At 41.4% G+C, this 14,250-nt stretch overlaps 1 protein-coding gene across 1 annotated transcript in view; it reads right to left on the minus strand.

Moving 5' to 3' along the window:
• The window catches only part of ADAMTSL1 (ADAMTS like 1), a 208,821-nt gene that overhangs the window by 67,623 nt on the left and 126,948 nt on the right, over positions 1-14,250 (minus strand). Inside the window, exon 16 of the mRNA XM_075078908.1 lies at positions 770-980. Within this exon, the coding sequence (XP_074935009.1) occupies positions 770-980 (211 nt within the window). The remainder of the gene's footprint in view (positions 1-769; positions 981-14,250) is intronic.

Raw genomic sequence — 14,250 nt, forward strand, 5'->3', positions numbered from 1 at the left:
TCACAGGATGGAAAGAATCCTTGCACATAAAGAAGTGCAGATTTAAACAGGCCTTTTTCTTGCACCTCCACCACACAGCAAATTTTTCCTTTACTTTTGACAACAAGGCAGGATCCTTTCTTCCTGTGCAGTATTATATCTTACAAAAGCATCTTTAAGTCTTTTGAATTGCACAAGTTTATCATTTGCAACCAGATGGCAGCAAATAAACTAATTTCAGGTTGCTTTCCAAAGATGGCATGCCTTGTACAGACCCATTGTGTAGACAGCAATTTTCAGTGTTAGTGTAATAAGGCATCCATCTCCCAAATGGAAGTGCCTAACACTTATTCATGACTATGAAGGATGAGGAGTGCTTCTTGTCCTAAACTAAATTATTATTTGAGAATATATGGAATACCCAACATGCTTTAGAGATTCTGTTCTCTCCGTCTCTTGTAGCTTTGTGTTCCTAGAAACCCTGGCATTGCTAACCCAAATCCACTTGCTGCAGCTGACCATCGTATTCCAGATATTTTTGTCTGGAATTTATAGCCAGCTGTTAAGAGTTTCCAGTAACTTTGCATTAAAAGTAGCTATAGTCATTATTTACCTCTGAAAATGTGGATACATTTTTTTTTAGAAAGCAAAAATGCACACTTTTTCAGTTTTTTAATGAGTTCTTAGAATGATGAATCCTCTTGATGGGCTAAAGCAAAATGATCCATCAATAATGTACGTAATGACTACTTTTAGCAGTCATAAAATGAGATTACACATACAGTCTTACCTCTTGCCATTCTGTAGGATACCAGGAAGGTGGGCAGTCAAAGCGATTGCAGGCTTTCACAAGGGATGGCTTAGGTTTATAGCACAATTCATCTGCCAAAATCACGGTCTTTTTCGTCTCTCTTGATAGTAGATGAGAACAGAAGACATCTCGTGTCTGCAATCCAACCCCACAGGTAAGACTGCAGGTGCTCCATTTCCCAATCTCCCATCTGTGAAGGGGTCAGGAGAGAAAAACTTAAACACAGAATAAAGTCACCTTAATTCTTCTCTTTTTATAATGACAGATGGTGTGAAGAAGCAGTAAATGAAAGGGAATTCTTCTCTGATCACTGTCACTTTTCTTGTAGCTGCAGAATGACGCTAGAAGAATATTCACTGTTCCTCTGCATTTTCAGTTCCTGTCAAAAGCTCTTGGACTTCAAGCCTTTGGGACTCACAGTATCATAGAAAGAGTTTTGTGTACTAAATTAAAAGTTTTTTGTGTGCAGGATCCTGGCCAGTGTATTTAAAGACTGGATTTAATCAGCTGGAGTTTTTTTTCTGCCTTTAACAACAACAACAAGAAAGAAAGTAACAAAATCCATCAGAGGAATGTATCAGGACTTGCTGAGCAGGAATTTCTTCCAGAAGATCCAGTTGTGATGTTCTTGACTTACTTTTCCTTGTTGTAGAGGTAGGGAGTGCTAAGGCCTTGCGAGGTGCAACAGGAGAGCAGGGAGATCCTCTTAAAACCCTGGGTGAGCACCTGTCACTGAGCCAGCTCTTCTCTTCACTAACTATGTAAATCCTGTGCCAACAGGATTGTTGATGACCAAATTTCAGTGTTCATCTCATTAAAACCAGATTTCTGCTGTTTTAAGTTATACTAAATACAACCCCTAATTCTGTCAGCCATACACAGAAAATTGCTTAAAATACCATGTCTTTGACTCTTCTACTTTACTAGAAGGCACTTCAGAGATTTGCAGAAATGTGTACACAAAATGTCCAATACTCAGAATGAGAATATGAGAAAGTACTCTTCCCATCAACTTTACGCAAAACACTACACTGACCTGGACATGCTCCCACTTCCAAAACAGAAGTATAAGAGCCAGATATTGACACTTTTTCTAATCCTGAAGAATAGCTTCATTTTCTGCATGATGTTATTGCAACTGATTGCTGGTGGAATAAATGAAACAACAAGAAGGACAAGAAAGGCTCAGAGAACCTGCCCTTGAAGAAAGAAAAGCCAGGCAAAAACTAAAGAGACCGATCATGAAGAAAGACACCTTCAGGCTCCAAGTAGGGTGGAGGCAGGAAATGAAGGAAAGTTATAAAACATGTCAGCAGCGTGAAGCAGAATTTATTTTATAAAGTTGTTTTAAGCATTTGTTCCCTTCCTTTCATAACACCCATAACACTTTGAATGCTGATGTGGCTGAAAAAGCCACATTGCTTCCCTTCTGTGCTCCACCTACTGGTGACATTCTCTGAGTTTATAACAGGGCAGGATATGACACTGTAGTTCACTTTTAGACAGCAGCCTTGATTCTGCTAGTAGCGACGACAAAAATGTGTTCAACCCTTTCTAAAAATGAAAATGTCTTCCATACTGACTTAGGAGTTGCCATGGTCACTTTCCAGGCCATAATATACTGAAGGCCACTAAAAGCTGATACATGTACTGGGAGCTATTTAGCAGTGGAATAAGAGTGACATCTGGCAGCCAGTTAAGCTAATCTGGAGTATGTTCTCCATATTAATGATCCTGAGGGAGAGGTCTTCCCAGATTTTCCCATAAAGTTGTCAGTGAGAATTAATCTGGATATCAGCTACCCTTCAGTTTGGCAAAATCTAAAATAAGATATTTGAGTAGGAGCTGAAAAGAAGGCATTTCCTTATTTCAGAACCTATTTTGATACACTGTTAGTTGCCAGAACCTCTTTTATCAAGTAATGGTAGTAGCTGTTGCCTCCAGCAACTCATTGTTTGTTATTGGTGTAAGCGCACAATGGCACAATGTTTCTGTTGGCAGTTCTCATCTCAGTGGCTAGTAGGCCAGATAAACTTTTTGGAGATTTTGGCTTCTGCAGAAGAAGGTGTCTCTTTCTTCTTCCAGAAAGAGATGCTGTGTTTTAGTAAAGAATAAGGATTTGTTTTTCCAGTGCTTGAAATTTCTATTGCAGTTTGCATCTGTTACCCTACCCATAACAATCGTTTGTTCACAATTCTTTCCATCTGCTTTAAACAGGAGATTCCTTAGAGGTGCTCAGAAACTATGAGGTCAAATTCTCTCTTACCCTTGTACTTTCATAGTCCCCAGTGACTTTTATGGGCTTTTATAGATATAAAGTAAAGAATGTTGAGCACAGGTGTGCAAAGTGGGATAGGGATATGCAAGTAACCAAAACCATAAATGATACATATAATTGGCAGAATTTCAAAGTCCTAAAAAATACAGAGAACATCAGTGATAATCTTATAGAATGGAATCACAGGACTGTAGAGTTATTTTTTAACAGCTAAATGTGCCTGCCACACTTTGAATTAATATTATCCCACTAAATTTGCAATTTAGTTTTTAAACTATTTGTACTGTTGGAGATAATAATCCTTTTTTTTTTTAAAGAAATACTGCTTTTCTGCAGTAATGTAGTTTTACCCTTACTATAGAGTGTTATGTGATGCTAACTGAAATAATTACTGTCTTATTTCGTATGGTCCTTACCTGTTCATTCCTCTGTCCCTGGTTTTTTTTTTGGGGGGGGCATTTTGGCCATACTGAACTGACTCTTCCAATGCATATGGCATATAAAAAAGAATAATGCCATTATGTCCTGCATGCATCTCAAAATACCAGAATTAAAATTCAAGTAGGAAATAATCCTATACTTAAAAAGGTGAATATGATAGTTACAGGATCAAGCTAAAGGAACCTTAGCAAGAGGAACTGACATCTTAGGGAGCTGACTGTGGTTGTTGTTAAGGTATAACTTTAGGAAAAATCTTCATACTTGTTAGTTTATAGCCCAGCTGAAAGTCACCAGTTTGGTACTTCCTGTATTGCTTCCCAGAACCCAGTGAAGAGATTTCATAGTTATTGTCTGAAACATTCTTTTCATCCCTCCTTCCTTCTCTGCCACTAGGATCCAAAACTATACTAATATGTAGCAACAGAGAAACAATGCCTTTTAGCCTTTTTTACACCAGGACTTTGGCACATCTGTACCCCTAAATTCCTGGCTTGTCCTAACCCTAGGTCTATAAGTTCATCAGTTGTCTGTCTCCATCTCCTAAATACCTAAGTAGTGGTTATGTAATTCAAGCACAAACAAGACTTTTAAAATATTTCAACTACTGTACTTCACAAAAAACAGAATTCAAAAGGTTTTCATCCTCTGCAGAGTCTGACATACATATGATACTTTGAATGTTTGAACTGACTGAAGGAAAACTATATTAATACAAAACCTCAGAGACATTTAGAGATGGCTAACAGAGAGGATTGTAACAGGAAAAAGGCAATTCACAGGGCTGGGTATGTTGAAATGGATGTATGTATTAGTGATACATGTATTAGAATACACAAATACGCACATTTTTCAAATGAACATAAATGAAAACAAGTTGCCACTGGAAATGTAGAGGGAGCAGAGACTGGTCCCAAAATATAGCTTATTTCAAGTATCATCACAAATTCAAAATACAAAACTGATCACGGAAACTTTTCAATTTCTAAATGAACAATCGCTTGCTTCCAGCAGACTGTTGTGAAGCCTTAGTAGTTTTTTTAGAGTTGGTGAAGTATATGGAGACATACAATGCACATGAAGATAGGCAAACTAAGTAGCAAACCTGACCTGAGTGCTCAGCAATGGTTTTCCTTTAGGTTTTCTTATACAAAATGCTAAGGGTGTGGTCTAAAAACTAGACAAAAATTAATGAAAAGCCCAACTAACTGGAACACTAAATTTCTTGCACTTCGAGGAACTCTAAATTTAAAAAGGGAGTTAGTAATGGTCACGTTTTATGAACAGAAAAACACCAGTTAGGAAATCTAACAGTCACTTCATATTATGAATTAGACTAAGAATCTGTAATACACTATTAATTTTATGAATTAAAATGCTAATTTCTAAAGGGTCAATGAGAAACTGTAATTTTCTGGAACATTCTCATTAAATAAATTCGGCTTGACTAAGCAGTGCTTTTGCAAGTTCTTAACTTCAGGTAAACATGCATTTTCCACAATTAATCATGGTCAGTATGTTTTAAAATATGACTATTTACAGCTCCCTTGAATAAAAGAAAGAGAACAATTGTCAAGCTCCAGGTGCCAAAAAAGGCCCAATAGTCTGAAAAATCTTTATTTCCATCACAGCACAATTATTCTGTATCATTAATATAAGTCTAAAAACTTTAGAGGTGCTCTCACAAAACAGCTTAACCATGCTATTTCTAATAAGGGAAATTATCTTGACATAGTTAATAAAAACCTTGCCTGTGAGTTCTAACTTAGACTTTATCATGTTATACTTCAATGAGTTTCAAGTTTTGTGAGGGTCCATACATTCATCTAGAATATAGTCTGGACATCTGTGATCAGCTTCAAGTTGTTTAAAAAGGAAAAGAAAAAACCTGCCAACACATAACGTGAGTATGAACTTCTGAATTAGTTCTACACATTTAATTTTAATTAGAAATGAACTTTCCTTCTTTCTTGTGACAGAAACAGAACAAAAAGTATCAATGCCATATCATGCTGAAGCAGTTCCGGTGAAGAACTGAAGGAACACATGAGCAGGACCTTGCTCCTGGCTCTTCACTGACCTCGAGAGGTGACTGAGACCAGAACTTCTCAAACATGAGCTAGCCTGTGAGTATGTGAATATACCCTTTGAGTCCAATGGGAAGACTCAAGTGGCCGGCTGAATCATACTCTTCTCCCATGTGTGTCTCAACTTCACATCTGCAAAATCCTAACAAGGCTTCTTTTTCTCTTGAGCTTAATCCATGTTGCCTGCTTAGGTTGCAGTTCTACAGCAGGCATAACCGCTACTCTGTCTTTGTCTACTGCTTAGCACAATGGAACTCTCAGCTTGACAGGAGCCTCTAAGCATTAGCATGTTACAAATAACAAGAGTTACAACAGTGCGCTGTTGCCTTAGTTTAGAAATGTCCCTCTCATTGCTAGAAGAACTTGGGGCCACATAATGATACTGCTAGCTAGGTAGACCAGGAAATGGCATCAGCTAGTAAGCAGCTATTTGTGGTAGGAGAAGCTGCTAGAATTATAGTTGTCGCACCAGCGGAGCCATGAGCCTTCAGAACAAAGCACTCTCAACCCCATAGTCAGTCTGGAAAAGTAAATGGTGTAGGTAGAACTTGAAAAATGTATAGTCTTGAGCTAAAACACTGTGGAGCCAACAGCTTTGGATCAGTCCCTGTATGCACAACATATATGGTAAAAATCAAGGCATTCTAAGCTGTTAGGTGTTATAAGTAAAGAATATTTTCTAGAGATATATGATTTCATCCTGGCAGAATCCCTTTAAGCACTGCCAAGAAAATTGAACACTGCACAGGAAAAGTAAACAGCCTTCTACACAAAGACCTCCTAAACTAGTTCTTAAAAAAATGAAATTATTGTCATTTCTATGTGGTTAAACCATATGAAAGAGAACTGTTCTTATTTCTAAAATAAACATTCATCAGTGTGGAGAGAGGTTTGCCTAGAAGCATCTTACTTAACATCTGACACCTGCCTGCATGGAGGTGTTCCTCAGTGCACAAGGGCTGGGTGGCAGCTGTGGATATGTGCATGTAACAGACTAAGTAAATTACATACTATGTCAATACTGGCTTCCTCTTGTCCTTTGTCAATCTGTGCATCCTCCATTGGACCCTGCAAACTGGGAAGTCTACTTGGAGCCCATACATCTCCTTTCCTTTTCTGTTATGAATCTGGAGCTGTGTTTGTAGCAAATCTTCCTGTTTCATAGGTGTGAAAGGTCTTCTTGAGGGTTCTTTAGCAGATTTAACTTGGGTTGAGCCAGTATCCTCAGTGTCAGGTCTCAAATAGCATCCAGAATGTGATCTTAAACTTTGGACACCAGAGAAAGTTACTGTCAATCCTGTTTGGATAGCACACTTTCCTGCAGTGAAGCTATAGTATTGAGATGAGGACTCCCAGGTAAGTTCCTGGCTTCATAATCAAAGTAGTCTCAAAAAAAGGAACATAAAAGATAAGAATTTAACTACAACTGATTTTTCATTCAGCTGTTATATCACTTACAGTAAAATCATATTCCTCCTTTGAAATGAAGTGAGAGCTAAGACTTCCACCTAGATATTTAAAATTGGATCTGAGTCTCTAGGAAGCGATGTCCCTGCTATGGTCAGTTCATGTTAGAGATAACATTACAAATATATGTACAGTATACACACACCTTAGAGGAAAACTGAGACTTAACTAAGCTTTGAAAATTTAATAATTAAGGAATAAAAATGAAACGGCAGAGTACTTTTAAATTAGCAAAAGCAGCAACAGAAGAATAATTCACACTGAGTTGTTGTTCAGTGCCAGTCTGACAAAATCTGTTGTTCAGTATCACCAGCTTGACAAGGAATCTGAACAGGCAGGGAAGGTTTCAGGGAATCGTTGTGCAGAAGGGAGAGTGAGGTGCTTTTCCTCACAAAGCATCTTCCTTGCAAGTGAAGGGAGTCCATTAAAGAGATGACTATGCAGCCAACACTGGAAGGCAGATCAAAGGCTCAACGAGAGTGCTCTGGGAGCTGACAGAAGTGGCCTGTATTCACTCTGTAGACTTATCAGTCTATTGCAGCTCATTATAGCTGAACCTGGCGGGGAGCCAATATTTATATAACAGAGCCAATTCAATGGAGTATTCAATGCTACAAATGGCAATTTTAGTTGCCAGAGTAACCTTCTGACAAGCTTCAAACAATATATATAAGGTTCCTTACAGTAAAAAAGTCTTGCTGTCCCTTGAGTTGAAGGCAAAGAATATCAACCATAAAAGCAGGTCAGAAAAGAGGGTTTGTGTTTTTCTGCCAACACTTTCAACAGTGGAAGGTTGTCTAGTTGGTCTTTCAGGGGACTGCTGCAGATGCAGAATGCATGAACCACAGAGGAGCATGAAAAGACAATTTCAGGCCAGTGACCTGGTTTGGCAAAGAACTGGTTTGAGAGATTAGCAGACATACTGGCTACTGAAAGGTACCTCAGAAGAGACTTACTCTGTATGATAACTGCAGCATTGAAATAAATGATAACAATGGCTGTGTTTGATATAGCTACAAGAGCAGATTAGGCTTGATAGACAAATGAGTACCAGTTTTTGTCTCAAGTTTAGATTTGGGCTCATGTTTAAAACTGCAATTTCTTACAAAGAGGTTATTCAATGTTTTATGCAAGATACAGTGAAAATAGGTCATTGGTAATCCCTTCCAAAAATGAAGATAGGAAATAATTGAGGAACAGAGTAAATTACTGTAAAGGTGTAAAGCTTGTTAAGAAGTAATATGGTGAGATTTGAGGGATAGGACAGAAATTGTATGAATTGCACTTGTACTGGCTGGCGGGAGAAACTGACTGAAAAGTGCACGGAGGAACACACAGATTGGGAACTACAGCGGGGCAGGATAATACCTGTTGCCCTAAAACTCATTGAAGTTCACACCCACAGTGTATTACAAGTTTTGGACTTGTCAGTCAATTGCAATGCCTTTACCAGCATTCCTTAGGCTAAAATCCTGTCCTTAAGTGCCATCAGATTTCCGAATCAAGATTTCTTGAATTAGAATCCTGAAGCATCTTACAATTAAAACAAAGAGAAAACCCTAAAACATTTATTTTTCTTCTTTTTTTTAATGTGTTCTCTTGGAAGTCTGCAGACTGTTGCAATTATAAAGCAATAATACTTATACACTAAATACTATCAGTTGAATTAATATATAATCGTATTTAATATAGTGGCATGAGTAGACACTTCAGAAACTTGCAGGAAATAAGGAATTTATCCTGGCACAGTCTGCCTGAGAGACACATCAACTTTTCTTCTTGACTCTCTTTCCCTTAGCCATGCTGCCTGCTGTCTGCCGCCTTGAAGTTTAGGCCTCCTTACTCTTGCCAGAGCAGCCATTTTGCAGAACACATGCTGTTCTTCATCCTGTGCCACTTAAATAACTGCAGACAGGCAATTTCCTCCAGACTGAGGAGGCTGGAGGGAGAGGAGATGTATATACAGGGAAGGGAGTAATTTCCCCTTTTCTCAGTTGCAGCCCTAGGGGTGGATGAAAGTTTCTGTCTCCCTTTCAGCTCCTCTTCACGGCCTGATTCTTACCTACAGTACAATCATCTTGTAATCCATGGGGTGGACTACATGCCCAAGGTTGCTTTAAACTAGCTCTGCTCTGCTAGCAAGGTTACCACAGTGGTATGGATTTTCACATAAACTAATTCAAAAAGTCTTCTCCCAATTTCTTAGATTACTTTTGTAACCGAACTCACATAAATACTGGACTAAATGAGTGTGCCTTATTTTTTCTTAACCAGTGAATATTTATTTTCCATGTCAGATCAATCTCCTACCATGCATTCTCAGATCCAGAGGTGCTGCTACCCATAAATGACACTGAGATTTCCACCTACAAAGTTCTTTTCATACAGTCATAGAATCATAGAGTGGTTTGGATTGGAAGGGACCTTAAAGATCATCTAGTTCAAAGCTCCCTGCCTTGGGCAGGGGCACCTTCCACTAGGCCAGGTTGCTCAAAGCCCCATCCAACCTGGCCTTGAACACTTCCAGGGAGGGGGCATCCACAACATCTCTGGGCAACCTGTTCCAGTGCCTCACCACCCTTATAGTGAAGAATTGCTTCCTAGTATCTAATCTAAATCTTCCCTCTTTCAGCTTAAATCCAGCACCCCTTGTCCTATCACTACATGCTTTTTGCAAAAAGTCCCTCTCCATCTTTTCTGTAAGCCCCCTTTGGGTACTAGAAGGCTGCTATAAAGTCTCCCAGACTGAACAAACCCAATTCTCTCAGCCTGTCATCATAGGAGAGGTGCTCCAGCCCTCCAATCATCTTTGTGGCCCTCCTGCAGATTTGCTCCAGCAAGTCCATGTCCTTCTTATGTTCAGGGCCCCAGGGCTGAACTCAATACTCCAGGTGAGAGTGGAGTCGAGGGAGAGAATCATCTCCCTCAACATGTTGGTCATGCTTCTTTTGGCCCAGGATATGGTTGACTTTCTGGGCTGTAAGTGCATGTTGCCCGGGTATGTTGAGCTTCTCATCAACCAACACTCCCAAGTCCTTCTCCTCAGGGATGCTCTCAATCCATTCTCTTCCCAGCCTGCATTTGTGCTTGGGATTGCCCTGACCCATGTGCATGACCTTGCACTTGGCCTTCTTGAACTTCATGAGGTTCACATGGGCCCACCTTTCAAGCCTGTCAAGGCCCCTCTGGATGTCTTCCCTTCCCTTGACGGCACCACAGAGCTTGGTGTCATCGGCAAACTTGCTTAGGGTGCACTCAATCCTCCTGTCCATGTTGCTGACAAAAACACTGGTCCCAGTACCAACCCCTGAGGAATGCCACTTATCACTGGTTTCCACTTGGACATGAAGCTGTTGAACACAACTCCTTGAGTGTCACCATCCAGCCAATTCCTGATCCGCCAAGTGGTCCATCTGTCAACTCCTATGCCGCCAATTTAAAGTCAAGGATGTCATGCAGGACAGTGTCAAATGCTTTACACAAATCCAGGTAGATTATGTCAGTTGCTCTTCCCTTATCCAACAATGCTTTAACCCCATTGTAGAAGGCCACCAAATTTGGTAGGCATGATTTGCCCTTAATGAAACCATGTTGGCTGTCACCAATCATCTAATTTTCCATGTACCTTAGCATAGTTTCCAGGAGGATCAGCTCTGGCCTGGAGTTACCCTGGTCTTCCTTTTTTTCATCTTTAAAAATGGGGGTTATGTTTCCCCCTTTCCAGAAAGTGTGAACTTCACCAGACTGCCATGACTTCTCAAATATGATGGATAGTGGCTTAGCAGCTTCATCTGCCAGTTCCCTCAGGACCCACACATGCACTTCACCAGGTCCTATGGACTTGTACACTTTCAGGTTCCTTAGATGGTCTAGAACCTGATCTTCTCCTACACTGGGCAGTTCTTCGTTCTCCCAGTCCCTGGCCTGTGTCTTCTGTGACTTGGGTGGTGTGGCTTGAGCATTTGCCATTGAAGATTGAGGCAAAAAAGTTGTTGAGTACCTCAGCCTTCTCCATATCCTGGATAACCAGGTCTCCCATTTCCTTCCATGGAGGGCTCACATTTTCCCTACTCTTCGTTTTTTCAGTGATATACCTATATGAGCTTTTCTTGTTGCCCTTGATGGCCCTGGCCAGATTTAATTCTATCAGGGCTTTCGCTTTCATTTCCTTTTCACTGGCTACTTGGACAATTTCACTGTCCTTGCTTCCACCCTCTGTAGGCTTCCATTTTGCATTTGAGTTTGTCCAGGAGCTCCTTGTTCATCCATGCAGGCCTCCTGGCATTTTTGCCTGACTTCCTCTTTGTTGGGATGCATCACTCCTGAGCTTGGAGGAAGTGATCCTTGAATATTAACCAGCTTTCTTGGGCCCCTCTTCCCTCCAGAGCTTTATCCCATGGTACTCTACCAAGCAGATCCCTGAAGAGGAGCTCCACCATTTCATGGTCACTGCAGACAAAGCTGCCCCTGAGCTTCACATTCTCCACCAGCCCCTCCTTGTTGGTAAGAACAAGGTCCAGCATACCACCTCTCCTTGCTGGTTCCTCTATCACTTGGAGAAGGAAGTTATCATCAATGCATTCCAAGAACCTCCCAGATCGCTTACGCCTGGCTGTATTGTCCCTCCAGCAGATATTGGGGTGGTTGAAGTCCCCCATGAGGACCAGGGCTTGTGAACATGAGGCTGCTCCTACCTGTCTATAGGGGGCCTTACCTGCTTGGTCTTCCTGGTCGGGTGGCCTGTAGAAGACGCCAATATAATGTCACCTGTCCCTGTCCTCCCTTTAATTCTGACCCATGCACTCTCAGCTGGCTCCTCATCTGTCCCCATCGGAGCTCCATGTGCTCCAGCTGGTCATTGACATAGAGGGCGACACCCCTTCCTCATCTCTCCTGCTTGTCCTTCCTAAAGAGCCTGTATATTCCATTCCAACACTCCAGTCATAGGAGCCATTCCACCATGTCTCCATGATGCCAATAAGATCATAGTCCTGCAGGTGTGCACATGTCTCTACTTGCTCTTGTTTGCTATGTGAGTTTGCATAGAGGCCCCTGATGCAGCTGACTTACTGGCTGGAGTGGCTGGCAGGTTGTTGTGGTTTAGCTGGCAACTCACCTCCACACAGTCGCTTGCTCACTCCCCCACCGGTGGGATGGGGGGGAGAATCAGAAAGGTAACGCTCGTGGGTTGAGATAAGAACAGTTTAATAATTAAAATTAAAAAAACAAACAACAACAACAAAAATGCAGTGGAAATGAAAACAAGGAAAAAATGAAAGCATGAAACCTGGGGCGGGGAGGGAGGGGAGAGGTGGATGAACCACAGAAGCAAACCTCACGCGACGCAGCTGCTCACTGCCCGCCGACCTGACACCGCGCCTTCCCGAGCCACAAACTGCCCCCCTTAATATATTGGTCATGGTGTCACATGGTGTGGAGTATGGAATGAACAACCCATTGGCCAGTCAGGGTCAGCCACTGCCACCATGGCTCCACCCCTACCAGCCTCCCGCCAACACAGTAGAGCGCAGGAAGCTGGAAAGGTACCCGACTACCACAGTGAAAAGAATTAACCCCTTCTCAGCCAAAATCAGCAGACAGGTGCTCTCCTGCTGACCTGTGATCCTTCTCCAGGCTCTGAGCATCTATTGTTGGCACTGGCATCAAACTGATAGGAGTAGGATGGATTGAGGTTCCCCTCCCCTGGCAACTTTAGTTTAAAACCCTCTTCACCAACTTTGCCAGCCTATGACCAAAGATGCTCTTCCCTTTTTTTGACAGATGGACCCCCTCAGTCCCTAGTAGACCAGGTTTCTCAAAGCAGGTGCCTTGGTCTTAGTAGCTGAACACCTGGCTGTGGCACCAGTCCTGTAACTGTTTGTTGATTTACCCAATTTGACTGCATTTTCAAGCAGCAATATAATATTTGTGTGTTATTGCCAGCAATACCGACAATTTAACAAAGTCAGGGTTGCAATACCCCCATAAACAATTCTTCTAATGCTTTGGTGTAACATGTCAGCCTAATTGGCTCTGCTTGTTACGGACTCAAAATCCTGATCATCTGATCAAACCATTATTTCTCTCCTTATCATTCTTGGATGCTGACCATATTTGATACCATATTTGATTTTTAATGTGAACCTTCTCTGTGTACCCCAACTCTCCGAATATTCATAACAGTATACCTTTGTATAGCCTGATGTCATATAAAGCATACCTACACTTACCAATATACCTAAGGAATATCTACCACCGGGACAGCACTGAGTGTTTTAAATAGTCCAAAGTTATAAATCAATATATTTCAAAACTGCTACACTATGAGAAGAGAGTAAATGCACCTGTTTACAGTATATCCTGAAGATTTGACAGACCCAGGTCTACTTAAATAAACCACAGGGACCTCATGACAGCTATTTTCCATCATAGAAGGTACAGATGTGAACCTCTGCAGCCAAAGATCTGATATTTTTTGGGTCAGAATTGTGGAAGCTCCCTGAGGCTAGGGAGGAACAGGTTCTGCAAAACCTTTGTTGAGAGGGGAGGTTGGAGAAGTCTCCTTAAATGTGACACCACTCTGGGTGAATCTAAGCCAATCCATAAACTGGCTGCCTGCAGGACCTGAATAGGCAATTGGTCTGAAGGTTACCCTTTGGTTTTACCACCACTTTGCACTTCCTGATCAATATGACTGTGGGGTGAAGAGGCTGTAAGCCTCTGCAGTCTGAGAAAGAGCATGTGTGAGGCAGTGTGTGCCTCCAGACCAAAAGGCCATTGAGTCTGGGGTAACAAGTTTTTTAAAATTATTTTTTTCATACTGCTAGCATTGTTCAAATGGCTCTAGGACATATACTGGACTACTGTCACCCACACTTGTGTACTTGTTTTACTTTTGTCATGGATTCATCAAAATCCATTAAATGATGTCTGGACAAGCCAAAGACCCCTGGCCCAGGTATCTTCACCTGCAGTAACAACACTGTGTTTAAATTACACAGTAACTGGCAAGTAACCTGCAGTAACAACACCAACCCAGCTGCGCTGATCCGCTACCTTACCAAGCAGAAGTTTTACTCACATCACCTCTGTTCACTTCATGTCAGTTAGAAGAAGTCCGGGCAGCAGTGACACAGATCTGCTGAGCCCAGACGGCTGAGTCTGTGGTACTCCAACCTGGGGAGCAGTCT

Source organism: Phalacrocorax aristotelis, chromosome Z, assembly GCF_949628215.1.
Source record: "Phalacrocorax aristotelis chromosome Z, bGulAri2.1, whole genome shotgun sequence".
NCBI lineage: Eukaryota > Metazoa > Chordata > Aves > Suliformes > Phalacrocoracidae > Phalacrocorax > Phalacrocorax aristotelis.